This window comes from Carcharodon carcharias, chromosome 6 (assembly GCF_017639515.1).
Source record: "Carcharodon carcharias isolate sCarCar2 chromosome 6, sCarCar2.pri, whole genome shotgun sequence".
NCBI classification, from domain to species: Eukaryota; Metazoa; Chordata; class Chondrichthyes; order Lamniformes; family Lamnidae; genus Carcharodon; species Carcharodon carcharias.
In genome coordinates this window covers 140,014,334-140,033,192 of record NC_054472.1, presented here as the reverse complement: position 1 = coordinate 140,033,192, position 18,859 = coordinate 140,014,334, and the positions used below count along the sequence as shown (strand labels likewise).

Genomic DNA, 18,859 nt, shown 5'->3' with positions numbered 1-18,859 from the left:
TGCCTTCACATTGAGGATACCCTCCATTGTATTATGTGGCAGTACCACCGTGCTAAATGGGATAGATTTTGAACAGATGTAGCAACTTGAGACTGGGCATCCATGAGGTTTTGTGGGCCATCAGCAACAGCAGAATTGTACTTGAACACGATCTGTAATCTCAGCCCAGCATATTCCCCCACTCCACCATTACCATCAAGCCAGGGGATCAACTCTTGCTCAATGAAGAGTGCAGGAGGGCATGCCAGGAGCTGAACCAGGCATACCGAAAAATGAGGTTTCAACTTGGTGAAGCCAAATGGAGCTAAGTGATCCCACAGCCAATAGATCAGATCTAAGCTCTGCAGTGTTGCCACATCCCGTCGTGAATGATGGTGGACAATTAACTCACTGGCAGAGAGGCTCCACAAATATCCCCATCCTCAATGATGGGGAGCCCAGTACATCAGTGCAAAAGATAAGACTAAAGCATTTGCTACAATCTTCAGCCAGAAATGCCGAGTGGATGATCCACCTCGGCCTCCTCCAGTGGTCCCCACCATCACAGATGCCAGTCTTCAGCCAACCCAATTCACTCCACTTGATATCAAGAAACAGCTGAAGGCACTGGATTCTGCAAAGTCCATGGCCCCTGACAGTATTCCAGCAATAGTACTTAAGACTTGTGCATCAGGACTTGCTGCATGCCTAGCCAAGCTGTTCCAGTACAGCTACAACACTGGCATCTACCCAGCTATGTGGTAAATTGCCCGGGTATTTCCTGTACACAAAAAGCAGGACAAATCCAACCCGGCCAGTTACCCCCTCATCAGTCTACTCTCGATCATCAGTAAAGTAACGGAAGGGGTCATCAACAGTGCTATCGAGTGGCGCTTGCTTAGCAATAACCTGCTCACTGACGCCCAGTTTGGGTTCCACCAGGGCCACTCCGCTCCTGACCTCATTTCAGCCTTGGTTCAAACATGGACAAAAGAGCTGAACCAATGAGGTGAGTGTGACTGCCCTTGACATCAAGGCAGCACTTGACTGGGTGTGGCATCAAGGAGACCAAGCAAAACTGGAGTCAATGGAAATCAGGGGGAAAACTCTCCACTGATTGGAGTCATACCTAGCACAAAGGAAGATGGTTGTAGTTGTTGGAGGTCAGTTATCTCAGCTCCAGACATCAGAGCAAGAGTTCCTCAGCGTAATGTCCTCAGCTCAACCATCTTCAGCTGCTTAATCAATGACCTTCCTTCCATCATAAGGTCAAAAGTGGGCATGTTTGCTGATGTTCACCACAATTTGCAACGACTCATACTGAAGCAGTCCATGCCCAAATGCAGCAAGACCCGGACAATATCCAGGCTTGGGCTCACAAGTGGCAAGTAACATTCTCACCACACAAGTGTCAGGCAATGACCATCTGCAACAAGAGAGAACCCAACCATCATCCCTTTGATGTTCAATGGCATTACCATCACTGAGTCCCCCACTATCAACATCCTAGGAGTTACCATTGACCAGAGACTGAATTGGACTAGCCATATTGATACTGTGGCTACAAGAGCAGGTCAGAGGCTAGGAATTGTGCAACAAGTAACTCACTTCCTGACACCCCAAAGCCTGTCCACCATCTACAAGGCACAAGTCAGGTATGTGATGGAATACGCCGCACTTGCCTGGATGAGTGCAGCTCCCACAACACTCGAAGCTTGACACCATCCAGGACAAAGCAGCCTGCTTGATTGACATCACATTCACAAACATTCACTCCCTCCACCACCAATGCACAGTAGCAGCAGTGTATACCATCTACAAGATGCACTGCAGGAATTCACCAAGGCTCCTTCAGCACCTCTCAAACCCACAACCACTACCGTCTAGAAGGACAAGGGCAGCAGATAGATGGGAACATCACCACCTGGAAGCTCCCCTCCAATCACTCACCACCCTGACTTGGAAATATATCGCCGTTCCTTCACTGTCACTGGGTCAAAATCCTGGAACTTCCTCCCTAACAACATTGTGGGTGTACCTATACCACAGGGACTGCAGCGGTTCAAGAAGGCAGCTCACCACCACCTTCTTGAGGGCAGATTGGAATGGGCAATAAATGCTGGCCCAGCCAGCGAAGCCCACATCCCATGAATTAATTTTTAAAAAATTGCTTTTGGCTTTGTGCGTCTGAAGAATTTTTTCAGTTGCTGTGAGATGGTGATTTTATATTAAATAATTATAGAAATTTATAACCCCTTAGTATCAAAATCCATCTTGAAGAATATAGTTTTTAACCTGGACAATTGCCTGGCTGAGTCTGCTTCCAATAGCGCTCAAAGTCTACACCATCCAGGACAAAACCACCCACTTGATCAGCCCTCCCTCCCTCCCTCCACCACCACAGGGCAGCATGCGGCATATGCATGATACACTGCAGCGATTCATCAAATTTCCTTCGATAGCACCTTCCAAACTTGCAACTTCTACCACCTAGAAAGAAGAGGGCAGCAGACACTTGGGAACACCACTCGTATGTTCCTCTCCAAGCCCCACACCATGCCGACTTGAAACTGGTATCACTGTTCCTTCACTATCGCTGGATCAAAATCCTAGAACTCCCTTCCTAACAGCACTGTTGGTGTATCTACACCACACGGACTGCAATGGATCAAGAAGGTGGCTCACCACCTTCTCAAGAATAAGTGGGGATGGGCATGAAATTCTGGCCAGTGACACCAATGTCCCATCAAAGAATAAAAAAAATTACATGTTTGAACATTGCTGTAAATTTTGTCTAAGCCTAATGCATCTTCATCTTTGGCCTGCTTGATTATATTCTTCATCTTCCCCACCCTTCCTTTACTCAAGCAGTCAATAAGCTGATCTGCCCCAGAACATGGTGAGTACTGATGCTTCTGTTTTCGATGCTAGGAACAAGGGAGAGCACTGTGGTGGTTCACCAACCAGTGTTACTCTTTTCCATGCAACACAGATTTGTCTTTTTTTAGGTACTTTCTGATTTCAGATTGAAAGATCAATCAATTCTCTTAAAACACTAAGTTGCACTGCTTGCTACAGGTGTGTTTTCAATTTTCAAATACTGGAAACTGATTTTAAATGGCATAGAATTTGATGAGTTTGATCTCGGATTGGATTCTAAAGTCAATTGGAAAGTGTATTATGGAATTAATGAAGATGTTATTAAATTTAAGTTGTGTTACTTTTTGTAATATGTTTAGTAATTAAAATGATCAACATTTTAAGTTTAAGTATGTTGACAACAGTTTTATTTGCCAAAAATACACCATTGTTGAATAACTTTCATGTTGACATTTTAATATTAATATGCCAAAGTTATATCTTTAAAGTTCATTTCTAATGCAGTACATAAGTCGAGTAACTCTCCAGCTGTATTACAAGGCTAACACTTTCCAGTAGTGTTTGAAATTGGCTACATGTTACCTTTCGGCCAATAGATTACATTACCTAGGCAGTGGTACAGTTACCAAAGTTAATTGGCTCACATTTGTCTTATTTCAACTGACTTGCAGGTAAGGCTACCTGTATTGGTGCATTTTTACAATTGGAAATTAACTTAACCTATTTAGGATTGGAGGCCTAGCATTTAGTGTCTATCATGCCTCCATGTCAAAGACAAGGTATATGTAACACTTGAATATGATTGGTTTGAAATATCATATTCAAAAAAAAAAGTTTCATATCTTGATTTAAGACTTCAATTTAGTATCATTTTAGTTTTTACAAAAAAGTCTGACATAACCTCTCCTCAAGGGGAGAGCTGGTGTTTTCAGGCAGCTGCTTTGTTGAGACAAATGACCTTAAGCAAGCTCCCCTAAACACTTTTACCTCTTCCCCAATCAAAAGAACATGAGGAATAAGAGCAGGAATAGACTATTTGGCTCCTCAAGCCTGCTCCACTATTTAATACAATCATAGCTTCAACTCTACTTTCCCACCTGCTCTGCCTATCCCTCAATTCCTTGAGAGACCAAAAGTCTATCCCGGCCTTAATATACTCAGTGATGGAGCATCCACTTCTCTCTGAACATCGACTTCTCTCTGAATGAACACATTTCTCATTCTCAGTCTAAAATAGTCAACCCCTTATCCTGAAACTATTTCCATGTTTTAGGTTCACCAGTCGGAGAAACAACCTCTTTGTCAACCCTGCCAAGACTCTTTAGAACCTTGTACGTTTCAATGAGATTAAGAGAAAGGAAAAACAAAGCAAATTTTTCTATTTTTTTAAAATCCCCAACAAATTCTTGGAAGGAATGAGCCTCCACACTTAAAAGTTAAATTTCAGCATCAATGAGGTTGTTTAGCTGTAGTTAAAACTTATTACACCATTAAAAAATTTACCTTCTTTGGCATGGACTTTTTTTGATGTTTAGTCAAGTAGCAAGAACAGAAACTTCACATGCGGCCAATGCCTTTTGCTTTCGAGTTACACATCCGATTTACACCAGTGATATCTCATTGGAAAGGGCGGACCTTCCTGCATATTGTATTGTTGCACCAACCCTGAAGGAGCAGGGAAAAATTGCAAAAAGTTGTTGCAACCATCTGGCCCTTGGAACCAGCTGGTCATTTTTTTAATTACATGGAAGCGTGGAGAGCCTAAAGTTTCCCCCTTGTTTTTTCCATGGCAACGCCTCGGACAGTCTGTTGACTTGCCAACCAACCTGCACCCCTTTCTCTTGTAGTATGAATTGTTGAAATTGTTTGAAATTTGGCATTCTTGCAATTGTCCGGATGAGTGCAAGATGAAAGACTTTGGCAACTTGTCTCTCTTTTCAGCAATATTCAAACTTCACATTGTTTTATCTACAATCTGATACCAATCTAGCACAATTTCCAGAGGAGTGGGACAACTCAGACAAAAACTTCCTGATTTTCATGTTTAACATGTGCCTGTGTGGCTGTTAGATGTTGCTGCCCTATGACACTTGAACAGTCAGTGCTGTAAGGCTCACCATTATTTCTACAGCAAAATCCAGCCCATCTTAATCTTATGATCTTATTGAATGGTAGAGCAGGCTCAAGGGGCCAAGTGACCTGCTCCTACTCCTAATTTTCATGTTCATTTTACAGTATCCTGTTATTACTATGAATAATTTATTATGAGTAATGCCAAAATAAATGTTGCCGTCAGAAGCTTTTTTAATGCAGTTTCTTGAAAAAGAAAGACTTGCATTTTTATATAGCACTTTATAGGACCACCAGATGTCTCGAAGCTTTACAGCCAAATAATTGAAGTCGCTACTGTGATTTAGGAAACATGGCAGCCAACGTATGCACAGTACACTCCTACAAACAGCAATGTGTTTTTTTTTGTAATGTTGATTGAGGGTTAAGTATTTTCCAAGTCACTGGGGATAGCCCCCCTGCTCTTTGCGAAATAATACCATGGGACCTTTTACATCCACCCAAAGAGGCAGATGGGGCTTCCGTTTACCACCTCATCTGAAAGATGGCACTTCCAACAGTGCAGCACTCCTTCAGTACTATATTGATAGACTTCATTCTATGGAATCCCACTTCTACAGAGCAGTGGATTATCATAAAAGCTAATATCAGTTAATTTTACCCGCTACTATCCTAGTATAGATATTGTTTACAGTAAACTTTTCCTCATTAGTCTTGCCCAAATAAAATGCATTGTATAGGTATAAAAGGATACCAATGTACTATATTGGAAATGTAATCATAATTCTTAAACATTGGCAGATATCTGTCAGAAGAGGATGTCATGGATAAAGAAAACCCCTTCGTTCAACTAGTGAGTGGAGTAATATGGCTCCTGCGCAATGGCACTATTTATGTTAATGAGAGCCAATCAGCTGAGTGTTCAAAGATACAAGAAACAGGTACAGTACAAGAGCCAAAACTCATGGCTTAATGAATAAAACTGAAAGTATTTAAAAATATTGTAGTGAAATCCAAATTTGTTGCATTGTTCCAAAAGCAAAGCATCAAACTATATGTAATCTTTTTTCCTGTTTACTAAAAGCATTTCTCTGCTGCATTTAATTCTCATAAGAACAAGTTTCAGAGCAATGTTATTATTTATATTTAGAACAAATTTTTTTTGACATGCATTCTAGCTTTGGATTGTGACACCAAAACAGTATTGCTGCAGCTGATCAAGCAGGAAACAGTATTAAACATTAAAATTGCCAGTTATTTCAAACACTGTTAATAATTTTCACAGCAGCAATTTGTTTTGCAAAATAGGCAATAATTCCTGCATTGATTATCACCCACAGAAATCACAGAAGAAATCTAAATTGAAATCTTTATTGATGTTTACTCTGATACCTGATTTAGAACATGTAACGGTTTAAGGATTGCTGAGTGTAATGACTGTTTTAAGCACTCAGCTGCTATAATTATATGCATTTTTAGGATGTAATTTTTATGACTGTTGAGGTTTGAGTTTTAAGGTTTCTTCACTTTTTAATAAACTATTCATTTCTAAGTTCTTAAAAGGAATGTTTTAAAGTTTTTCTGTAGGAAGTGGTTACTGTTGGTAACAAAATAGCTTTTGAATATGTGTTACGATCCCAACTAATGTTAATACTGGACAAGCCAGATCCCAGAGTGAAACCTTGCTTGATAGATCCTAACATTTTTTTGAAATGTGGAGGAAAGTTACTGAACAAATTCACAGTCTGCTGATGAACTTTTAATACAAATAATAAAATATTTATTAAAACAAGAAAAATGAAGCATTACACAAAAAAGTTGGAAAGATCTCAATACAAACCTAAGAAGACAGTTCAAATTCACACCATTCCTTTTACACCAGCAATATCTTTACAGACAGATACACCAGTGAAGAGTTACCACTAGCTTGACACAAGGGCTTCCTGCTTGGGGCTAGCACAGTTGCAAACAGTTTTCTTGTGGATTCCTGAGCATCCACTTGATGCTTCTCACCCAACTCGTATCTCCCCAAGACACCCAAAAACCATACTCCTAAGCTCTGTTTCTTCAACTGCAGAGCAAACAAATAAGTTTTCTAAACTCCATCATCCAGTAGAACCTCTGCTAAACTGATCATTTTACGGAGTTCTATAACTGACTATTCAGTCAACCACTGTCCCAAATAGTCTTGTCAATTTTCTTCTTGGATCTTAAAAATTCCTGTCTTCTCTCTCTCTCTCTCTCTCTCTCTCTCTCTCTCTCACTCACTCACTCACTCACTCACTCTCTCTCTCTCTCTCTCTCTCTCTCACACACACACACACACACACACACACACACACACACACACACACACACACACACACTGAACGCCACTGTACTCCTGTTCGTTTTTTCTGTGTCACTGGATCACAGTTGCTGGGCAACAGTAAAGCTGCCCTGTTTTACTGTTTTTACTGAACTTTCAACCCCTTTTAACCCATCTCTTTAACTTCAGGGGTTGTAAAATTTTATTAAAAATGTTTATGTACAAACAAACCCAAAAGACCTGACATTTAGTCAAGAATCTATCCAGACTCCCAGGAACCAAGGCTCACAAACAACTTAAATGAAACTGAAACCACTTTACTTTTCTTAACACATGTGCTTTCAACTTAAAATTGTTCATAACAAGGGCAGCTTTAATTTTTTTAAAAGGTTTTTACACCTTAGCCAAGGGAGTTCTGTAATTTCTTAAGGTGCCAATATGAAAGATTCTATGTTTAATTTTGCTAAGACAGCTTGTTCCTAACGATCCTTGATGTCAAAGTAATAATTAGATGGCAAAGAGAAATGCTGTTTTTAGGAAAACAATGGGTCAATGAAATTCAAAGTCACTTCTGTTTTGCTTGTGTACCTGTAAAATATGGTGTCTACCACCTCACTACTTAATAATATTTGGGACAGCTTCTTAGAATGATACGTTCTGGAACTAATCAGGAAGCAGCTTATTTTAGACCTGGTAAATCTATATTAAGACTGGATTGATTAATCTCATAGTAAAGGGTCCTCTTGGGAATAGTGATCATAAGATGATGGAATTCTGCATTCAATTTGAGGGTACGATACTTGTGTCTGAAACCAAGTGCTTTAAAGGCAATTGCAAAGCTATGAAGACAGAGTTGGATAAAGTAGACTGGGAAAATAGATTAAATGGTAAACAGTGGTAGACATTCAAAGAGATGTTTCACGCTTATAAAACTATCATTTTTCATATTACTGTAGGCTTACGGGTGTAGTGTGGATGGCTCTGTCTGTTTGACTTAATTAGACTAGAGGCGCTTAGACTACAAGATTGAAATTACCAAAAGAGTAGCTGTAAAACACTTTTGAAATGGATAAGCTAGGATGAGGGTTTCATAGGGTGTGAATGAAATTTGATTTTTATATAAGTGAAGGGGTGGTTTGATTTTCAAAGGGATGCTGTAATGTTTCCAACTAACAAGATGAATTAGGCAAAGCAATATGTTCATTTTTCCCAAAAGAAAAAGGCCATATTGACAAAATGAAAGATTTTTATATTATGGGAAAAGTAAATTTCCAAACACACAGAATCACAATCTCAAATGCAGAAGAGGCCCTTTGGCCATCGAGTCTGCACTGACACGTGAGAAACACCTGACCTACCTACCTAATCCCATTTACCAGCATTTGGCCCATAGCCTTGAATGTTATGACGTGCCTAGTGCTCATCCAGGTATTTTTTAAAGGATGTGAGGCAACCCGCCTCCACCACCCTCCCAGGCAGTGCATTCCAGAGCGTCACCACCCTCTGGATAAAAAAGCTTTTCCTCACATCCCTCCTTAAACCTCCTGCCCCTCACCTTGAACTTATGCCCCCTTGTGACTGACCCTTCAACTAAGGGGAACAGCTGCTCCCTATCCACCCTGTCCATGCCCCTCATAATCTTGTACACCTCGATCAGGTTGCCCCTCAGTCTTCTCTGCTCCAACAAAAACAACACAAGTCTATCCAACCTCTCTTCATAACTTAAATGTTTCATCCCAGACAACATCCTGGTGAATCTCCTCTGCACCCCCTCCAGTACAAACACATCCTTCCTATATAATGTGGTGACCAGAACTGCACAACTGTCAAATTACTCCTTCCAAAGTGTATCACCTCTCAATTTTCAGGTTTAAATTCCATCTCCCACTTATCTCTCCATTTGACCATCCCATCTATATCTTCCTGTAGTCCAGGACACTCAACCTCACTGTTAACCACCCGGCCAATCTTTGTGTCGTCCGCAAACTTACTAATCCTACCTCCTACATAGTCATCTATGTTGTTTATATAAATGACATAATAGGGGACCCAGCACAGATCTCTGTGGTACTGGACAATGGCTTCCAGTCACTAAAGCATCCTTCTGTCATCACCCTCTGCCTCCAAAAACTAAGCCAATTTTGAATCCACCTTATCAAATTATCCCTGTATCCCATGTGCATTTGCCTTCTTTATAAGTCTCCCATGTGGGACCTTGTCAAAGGCTTTACTGAAATCCATATAAACTACATCAATTGCACTACCATCATCTACACATCTGGTCACCACCTCCTCAAAAAATTCAATCAAATTTGTTAGGCATGACCTCCCTCTGACAAAGCCATGCTGACTATCCCTGATCAAATCTTGCTCTCCAAGTGGAGATAGATTCTCTCCTTCAGAATTTTCTCCAATAGTTTCCCTACCACTAACGTGAGACTCACTTGTCTGTAGTTCCCTGGCTTATCTCTACAACCCTTCTTAAATAGCAGAACCACATTAGCTGTTCTCCAGTCCTCTGGCACCTCCCCAGTGGCCAGAGAGGAATTAAAAATTTGGGTCAGAGTCCCTGTGATCTCCTCCCTTGCCTCCCTCAGCAGTCTAGGACACAAATCATCCGGAACTGGAGACTTGTCCATTTTTAAGCCTGCCAACACCTCCAATACCTTGTCACTCCCTACATCAATTTGCTTAAGAACCTCAGTCTCTCTCCCCGAGTTCGATACCTTCATCCTCATACTCTTGGGTGAAAATGGATGTGAAGTATTCATTCAACCCTCCACCAGTGTCCTCTGGCTCCACCCATAGATTGCCCCCTTAGTCCCTAATAGGCCTTACTCTTTCCCTGGTTATCCTCTTCTCATTGATATACTTAGAAATATCTTGGGATTTTCCCTACCTTTACAGCCAGAGCTTTCTCATTTCCCCTCTTTGCTCTCCTAATTGCTTTCTTAAGCTCCACCTTGCATTTTCTGTACTCCACTAATGCCTCTGCTGATTTGCTTCCCTTGTACCTGCTAAAAGCCTCTCTTTTCCTTCTTGTCGTAACCTGAATATATCTGGTCGTCTATGGTTCTCTGGGCTTGTTACTCTCCAAGTGGAGATAGATTCTCTCCTTCAGAATTTTCTCCAATAGTTTCCCTACCACTGACGTGAGACTCTAGAGGGAACATGTTGAGCCTGTACCCTCCTCATTAGAGAATGAGGCTGGGAAAATAATAATGGAGAACCAGGAGATGGCAGAGGAATTGTATAAATACTTTGCATCAGTCTTAATGGTAGAAGACACTAAAACTTATGGGGCTAAAGGCCAATAAGTTACCTGGACCCTGATGGGCTGCATCCTAGAATATTAAAGGAAATAGCTACACAGATAATGGATCCACTGGTAGTAATCTTCCAAGAATCCTTAGATTCTAGAAAAGTCCCAGTAGATTGGAAAATTGCCAATGTAATACCCTTATTCAAAAAGGGTGGGAGACAAAAAACAGGCCAGTTGGTTTAACATCTGTCAGTGAGCCTATTATAAAGGATGTAATAGCAGAGCATTTAGAAATGCAAAATATATTCAAGCAGAGTCAGCATGTCTTCACGAAGGGGAAATCACATCTGGCAAATTTTAGACAACTTTGAGGATGTAACAAGTAGGATAGAAAAATGCGAACCAGTAGATGTGATATATATTTGGATTTCCAAAAGGCTTTCAATGAGATACCATATATAAGGCTGCTTAATAAGGTAAGAGCCCCTGGTATTGGGGGTAGTATATTAGCACGAATAGCGGATTGGCTAACTAATTGAAGACTGAGTTGGGATAAAGGGGGCATTTTCAGGATGGCAACCTGTAACTAGTGGAGTGCCACAGGGATCAGTGCTAGGGCCATAATTATTTACAATATATATTAATAACTTAGATGAGGGAAGTGAATATACTATTGCCAAGTTTGCGGATGACACAAAAATAGGTGGAAAGGCAAGTGGTGAGGATGACACCAGGTTTAGAGAGGGATATAGACAGGTTAAGTGAGTGGGCAAAAACTTTGCAGATGGAATATAATGTGGGGAAATGTGAGGTTATGCACTTCGGCAGGAAGAATAGAGGAGCTGAATATTATTTTAAATGAAGAAAGGCTGCAGCACAGAGGGATTTGGGAGTGCATGAATCACAAAAAGCTGACATACAAGCTCAAGTAATAGGGAAGGCAAATGGAATGATGCCCTTTATTTCAAAGGGTATAGAGTATAAAAATAGGGAAGCCTTGCTAAAACTACACAAGGCACTAGTTAGACCACGCCTAGAATACTGCGAACAGACTTGGTCCCCTTATCTAAGGAAAGATATACTGGTATTGGAGGCAGTCCAGAGAAGGTTCACCGGGTATGGAGGGATTTTCTTATGAGGAGAGGTTGAGTAAATTGGGCCTGTACTCATTGGAGTTTAGAAGAACGAGAGGCGATCTATAAGATTCTTGGGCGGCTTGACAGGGTAGATGCTGAGAGGTTGTTTCCCCTTGTCAGAGAGTCTAGGACCAGAGGGCATAATCTGAGTATTTAAGACAGCGATGAGGAGGAATTTCTTCTCCCAGAGGGTAGTCAATCGGTGGAATTCTTTACCACAGAGGGACATAGAGGCTGGGTCGTTAAGTATATTCAAGGCTGAGATGGACAAATTTTTGATCAATCAGGGAATCGAAGGTTAGGGGAAAAGACAGGAAAGTGGAGTTGAGGATTATCAGATCACCCATAATCTCATTGAATGGCAGAGCAGACTCGATGGGCCGAATGGTCTAATTCTCCTACGTCTTTTGGTCTAAGACATATTCCACTGAGGGAAAAAAAGGACCTATGAGAAGAATACACCCTCCGAGGCTAACTAGGGAAGTTAAGGATGGTATCTAAATGAAAGGAAAGGCAGTTCCAGGGATGAGGAACTTCTGTTACTTAGATTGGAGAAGTTGGGACTATTTTCCTTGGAGAAAATAAGGTTGAGAGGAGGTTTGATAGAGATGTTCAAAATTATGTGGAATCAGGACCTGGTAGATGGGGAACTCCCTTCCCTTTAGCGGAAGGATCGAGAGCAAGAGGACACAGGTTTAAGGTAATTGACAAAAGAAGCAAATGAGATATGAGAAGCTTTTTCATGCAGCGAATGGTTGGGATCTGGAACGCGCTGCCTGAATGTGGTGGAGACTGGTTCAATTAAGGCATTCAAGAGGGAGTTGGGTTGTTACCTGAAAAGGAAGAATGTGCTGGGCTTCAGGGAGAAGGTAGGGGTGTGTGGCACTAGGTAAATTTCTGCAATCTATAGGCCCAGTTAGTCTTAATAATAAATTCTAGCATTTTACTACTAAGGAAGCAGTAGGACATTTGAGAAATCATAGTGCAATCAAACAGCATCAACATAGTTTTATGAAAGGTAAATCATGTGTAACAAATTTATTAGAGCTCTTTGAGGATGTAACAATCAGGGTGGATAAAGGCAAACCAGTAAACGTGTATTTGGATTTCCAAAAGGCATTTGGTAAAGCATCACATAAAATGTTACAAGATAAAAGAATTCATGGCTTTGGGAGTAATATATTAGCATGGTATGATGATGCTGCACTTTAAAAGACGGTTATGTTTTAAAATGCCTCCTTTAACTTTAATGAATGACCAAATTAACAAGCTACTCCACTAGCTCAGCAAGTTGCTGAATTATACAGGTCGGAAGGGACTTGGGTTTAATCCCACATCTGTACGGAGTTGGTTTATCTCAGCTGAAGCAATGGTAAGAATACTATGATTTTTCTGACATATCCCACTTGAGGGATGGAGTAATCAACCCTTGATTCTTAGCTAGTTCCTTGCCTGAGGTGCACTCTGAGAGGGCTTAACTGTTGTGTTTCATGCAGTAGAATAGCCTGCTGACACAAATGAGTTTTCTGTTATAAATTATAGATCCAGAAGTACATAAAAAATGCCATCTCTTTGAGAACTCTCTTCTCCAACCCTAGCCTTTTGCTTCATCCCACTGCTGGCAGTTGTCTTCTGTCAACTAAGCCCTAAATTCTGAAATTCCTTTTGTAAAATTCCACCTCTCTTTCCTCCTTTAAGACACTTTTTCAAACCTACCTCTAACAAACTTTTGACCATGTGCCCTATTGTCTCATCTTTTTGACCTCATGCCAATTTTTGTCTCCTAACACTCCAGTAACATGCCTTGGGCTGTTTTACTGCAATATATTCATTATATAAATGCAAGCTGTATACAATATAATGTAAAACATATTTAATAAACCTATTTTAAACAGGGTCTTTTGAAAGATTCGTTAATGTGGTGTCTGCACGAACTGCTATAGGACATGATAAATATGGGAGGCTTGTTTTATTACATATTGATGGACAGACTGACCTCAGAGGGTAAGGTACAATTATTAACCTCAGATTTACGATTATTTTTTGGTTATCCTGTTACAACTTTACAGGTTATATTTTTAATCAGAATCAATATATTAACCAATTATTCAAAATTCTTCATTCACTTTTTGAAGCCTTACTTCTGGGTGTAACTTTTTTATCAAGTCTGCATGTAATTGTGCTCAGTAATTGAAGATCAAAATAACACTTAAATTCAACATGATTCAATTAAATTGTGGGCTACAGATACATTTCGTTCCATGTAGTAACCATTTCTAATATATGATTTTTATCATTCAAGTCAGAAACATTTTTCATATCTCCTCATATAAATTTTAAGATGAGCATGAATGAGAAAGAAAATGAGACTGGCATCTCCTTCATTTTCAGGGCTCCTATAGGAGGTTACGGGGTATTGTTATCGTTTGACTTTTGTGATGCCTGCCCCTCTTAAAAGATAGGTTTTATTCTTAGATTCCAAGTTTTAAGAAATGTTGAAGTTTTATCCTTCCCTTTACTTTGTCTATGTAAAAGATTTTTGACGCATTCTATTTACATTCCAAATCTGAGATACATAAGGGAGATGCTGACCAGAGTTCTGCAGCTTTGGTGTCAGCAACTCTTAGTTGGGGAGGGAAACCAAAGGAGATAGTCTTTTTTACCTACCAGCAAGCTGCGTGGATCCCTTTCTCTTGATTACAGATAATTTCGGACAAATGCTTGAAAAAAGCAACAAATTTGCAGAAAAATGGGAAATGTCCAAACATTCGAAAGAGCCAGAAACCCACTAAAGACCGTATGTCTAAACCGTGTCCAACAAATCCTAGAAACCTTGTCCAAACAACTTGATTCAATTTGTGCTTGTATTTCTTACTCCGTTTTGTTTTTGAGTTTTGTTGGCCTGATTTTGAATAAATGCTTCGTGCATGATTAGTGAACAGATCAAAAATCAGAACAAAGATTTGTTAGCATCCATAGTTTAAAATGTAAAGCAATTGCTTGGTAGTTCAGAACATGAATGTTGATGAAGAGAGAGACATGTTGCCAAAGCTTTTCATCTTGCCCTCATCAGGACAAATGTAAGAATGCCAAATTTCAAACAATCACAACAATTTACATTAGAGGAGAAAGGGGGTACTAATTGGTCGGCAAGTCAACTCTGATTGGCTAAGGCATTGCCAAGGAGAAAGCAACAGGGAATTCTCGGCTCTCTATGCTTTCAGTAAGGCACAAGGCTTGGATATTTGCCTTTTGTTTGCAGAGAGCAGGTCTGTGCATATGAATGTATGTTGCTTCTAGCAAACTTAAATCAACCAAGTTAGGAGCTTAACTGATGTCTTAAATTTGTTAGTGCAGCCAAAACAAAGTGTCTAGTGTTTGATGTAATTCTGTGATTGGGCAGCACTTGGTGAACAATCCTGAGTGTGTTAATAGCTATACTTTGACATTCCTATTTATAGTAATTCATACAAAAATGGATAAGCGGGAAAGAGAGAAATTTTGTTTGAATTAACAAAAGTACAAATGCATTACAGGCTGAGTCTCTGGGAAGTTGCTGGATTTTTGAAGGACCATGGAATTATTAATGCCATTAATTTGGATGGAGGGGGGTCAGCTACTCTGACACTCAATGGATCTCTTGCAAGCTATCCATCAGATCATTGGTATGTACATTGCAAATTATGTTAAGTTACATATTAACTGAACTTCATCACGGGCAAAATTGCTTCGAGTACTTTGTTTATATTTGTCTTTCAGTTGTTTTATCTGCTCATGAAGCATCCTGAAATAACTAAAAATTCCTGCACTCTGATCATTGAATTCATTTTCTTTAAATTAAATCCCTACATTGGAAAAGACTGGAGTAATCAGGAATAATTAATTTTCAGATGTTGTTTCTGTTAAAATTCATTCGCAAGTTCGACTCACGCAAGATGGACTTTGAAAATTCGCCCATGATTAAACAAATAAAACAAGTAAAATAAATTAAACAAGTTGCCAACAATGGAAAAGTCATATAATTAAGGTGTTTTGCCTATGAGAAATAAATGAGCAATTTTTCTTAAGTCCTGTTTTTATTTTAAAAGTTGAGTTCTTATACTCAACATCTTAAAATAGCTCTATTGTGTATTTCATTTAGAAACCTAAACCGGTGGGCTTCTGCTGGTTATTAAAATTTATGCAGGGTTAAAGTTAAAGCCTGTAGTGGCAATGTAATAAGTTCAAAAAAATGCACATGTTACTCTAGGTAGCCATATGATTGATAAAATCATGGGAATCTTGCTAAAAACAGCATCCAAGCAATAACCATAAAACTAGTTGAGTTAGTCCTTCAGGTGATAATGCAGAATGCATTTCGCTAACTCAAATATGTTAGCCATTAGCTTTTCTAGGTTTTTCAGATGACAGGAATAAATGATGCAGAGTGTTGATGCAACATGAGAGTTCTGAGCCTGAAACACACTGACAAGGAACAAAAGCCAGAGTAGTATCTGGATTTAAATGAGAAACCAATTTGTACCAGAATTTTAAGCATGCATACTACACCACTCGGTCAAAATGCCAGTTGAACAGATGAATCTCAATTGTATTGCACAGAAACAAGAACCATCAAAGCAGTGTTCCATTTCAAGGATTTGAGATCACCAGTGTCTAAATGCTCTGCAGAAGAAAGCATCAATTTGGTTAAAATTTAAACCAAAAAAAATAAAGAACATGATTTTATATATCTTGTTCTATGGACATTTCAAAGTTCTTCATAACTAATGAATAATAGTGACTCATCCAGCCATTCTCCCTTTGACCTACGCATTTGCCAGCTTCCTTTCTTGATCCCTCAACATCTCCTCGCACTCCCGTCTCCTTCCAAACTTCCCTTGGTATTTTCTGCTACATCCACCACTGGCTCACCCAAGGTATGGCAACCTTTCTGACGCCTGGCAACCATCTTTTCCACCTTTCTCTACAGTAATTAACCTCATTTGCCTTCTCCCCATTCTTCTCTACCATTGCCACCTCCCACTCTGACACTGCCAGGTGATCATAAGTCATTACCATATTCCATGAGTCTAAAAGTAACAAATCAAATTTTTTTTTGTTAGACACTGTTTTTGAGTATATTTAACTATTGTCAATTTAAAGATCAATAGTTGTTTGCAAAAGCTATTTGTCTATAATCTTAATTGTAGATTAGATACTGTAAGCATCAGCCCTGTACATTCACCTTCATAAACAGTATGTTGAGAAAACAGGCAGGAGGCATGCCGCAACCAAGCTATACCTCCACTTACAGGCTTGAGACAATAATAAGCTAGATTCTATGATACTCAACATCTTATTCAAGCTAGTGACCAATATCCAATAAAAGCCCACTAATTCCCACAGCTACCTTAACTACACTCCTTCCAACACCACTTCTTATAAAGACACTCTCTTTGGATTGGATTTTTGCTTCCAAGGTGGGTAGTTCAAGTTGTACCCCGTCATGCTCAATTTTCACTCCAGGGAGGCAGGTGCTGGATGGAGTCGGGCCCACTGACCCCAGAAGCGGATTCTAAAAGGCCAAGGGGCAGGAGAGTGCCAAGGTGGGCTGATTAGAAGGCCTGCCTTGATTCTCTGGGACTTTGTCCCAGTTGTAATAAAAGCAGTTGGGCCCTCTTGCCCTCATCCCTTGCACCCTGATACCCACCCCCCATGATCCCTCTATACCAACTCATGCCACCCCCCACCTCCCCCACGTTCCCATGTACCCTCCATGCCAACTCAATGCCAACACACCCAGTATCTACCACAAGGACCATTTGGAAATGAAATAAAATTATAGAAATTTGGGAGCGGTCCATCTACACTCTTGATAATGAAAAAAACTTCCATTCATGAAGCCCTTTCAAACCTTAAAAATATCAAGTGGTAAATCTTTTATAAAAACAAACTTTTATTCATACCATACATCAGAAACAGCTAATCCTTTAATACACTTTAAGTTGTCAATCAAACTGTAAACTCAATCCCCTGCTGAGATAATTGTAGCCTTTGAAACTCAACCAATCTTTTAAAATAACATACAGCCTTTAGGGAAATGTCAACAAATAGAACGTGAACAGATGCTACACCAGATGGCCTTTTAATCAAAGCACTCCAGTTTTTTTTTAAATCATTGGCAATTGTCTACTAATTTAAAGAGCGGGAGATTTTTTTAAAAAAAAACTTCAGATCATGACAGTTAAACAGATCTTATCTGCCCTTCAAGAGCTTTTACACCTACTCCATGAATCTGTGACTCCCACGCAGCAGATTATGACCCTACAACAGCCAAAATGTTATCTGTTCAACCTCGAGCACGGAATTCAAATGACCATGCTGAGTTCGGGTTTCCCTCCTATGTGAATCATGCCCCGCCTTCTTCCCCCACTGGCAAAAATGGAATCTGTCGAAAATGGGGGAGGGACCAATGCATCCAGGTCCAGCCCACCATCGTTATAGGTGAAAATCTAGCCTCTGTTGCATTTATTCTGACAATTTCGCCATGAATATTGGCGCATCTGCTAAGCCTTCCTTTGACCTCAACCAAGAATTTCTGCTGCACCCACAGTAGTTGACAGGGTCCCTGCAACTCTGACAATTGCATTTCCTGTACTTTTTGCCCTGTTCTCCCTTTCCCAGAACCAAGATGGGGTTCCCGCTGTCCTCACCACATCAGCCTGTACAATCAATGGATCGTCCTCTGCTATTTCCACGATCTCCAACATGGTTCCAACACCCAATGCATCATTCCCCCTGCATTTAGCATTCTGGAGGGACTTCTTGTAGGGTAGGGTATGTAGGAGTCCACAGTGGTCTTTAATCCCATTCTTAAAGCCTTTGACATCTGTTTCAGTCCGAAGCAAAATTTTATAATTTACTGAACACCTTTTGGCCAGCACTCACAATGACCTGGGCAATTGATTGAATTATTCCTAACTGATATATTGCCTAGTTAGTTCTTGCAGATACAGGGCACTGAAAGACAAGCTAATCCATGATCGTGTAGTGGTGGATGTCTGGGACGGAAAAAATTCTCCAACTTTGTGTAGACCAAAGATGATATTTGGATCAAGCAGTCCAGTATGCGATGTATGCTGGATTCCAAACGCCGAATCGGGCTATAATTTGTGGTGACGCGAAGGCTTCACGTGACTCAGTGGATTGTGTAGGTTCACAGGCAGTGGTCCCACCCATATGAAA

At 40.2% G+C, this 18,859-nt stretch overlaps 1 protein-coding gene across 5 annotated transcripts in view; it reads left to right on the top strand.

Annotated features, from left to right (window-relative positions):
• Positions 1 to 18,859, top strand: part of nagpa (N-acetylglucosamine-1-phosphodiester alpha-N-acetylglucosaminidase) — a 90,875-nt gene that overhangs the window by 28,926 nt on the left and 43,090 nt on the right. For all 5 annotated transcript variants that reach the window (XM_041190115.1, XM_041190111.1, XM_041190113.1 and 2 more), the window contains 3 exons: positions 5,731 to 5,870; positions 13,531 to 13,639; positions 15,172 to 15,300. In XM_041190115.1, the coding sequence (XP_041046049.1) occupies positions 5,731 to 5,870; positions 13,531 to 13,639; positions 15,172 to 15,300 (378 nt within the window). The remainder of the gene's footprint in view (positions 1 to 5,730; positions 5,871 to 13,530; positions 13,640 to 15,171; positions 15,301 to 18,859) is intronic.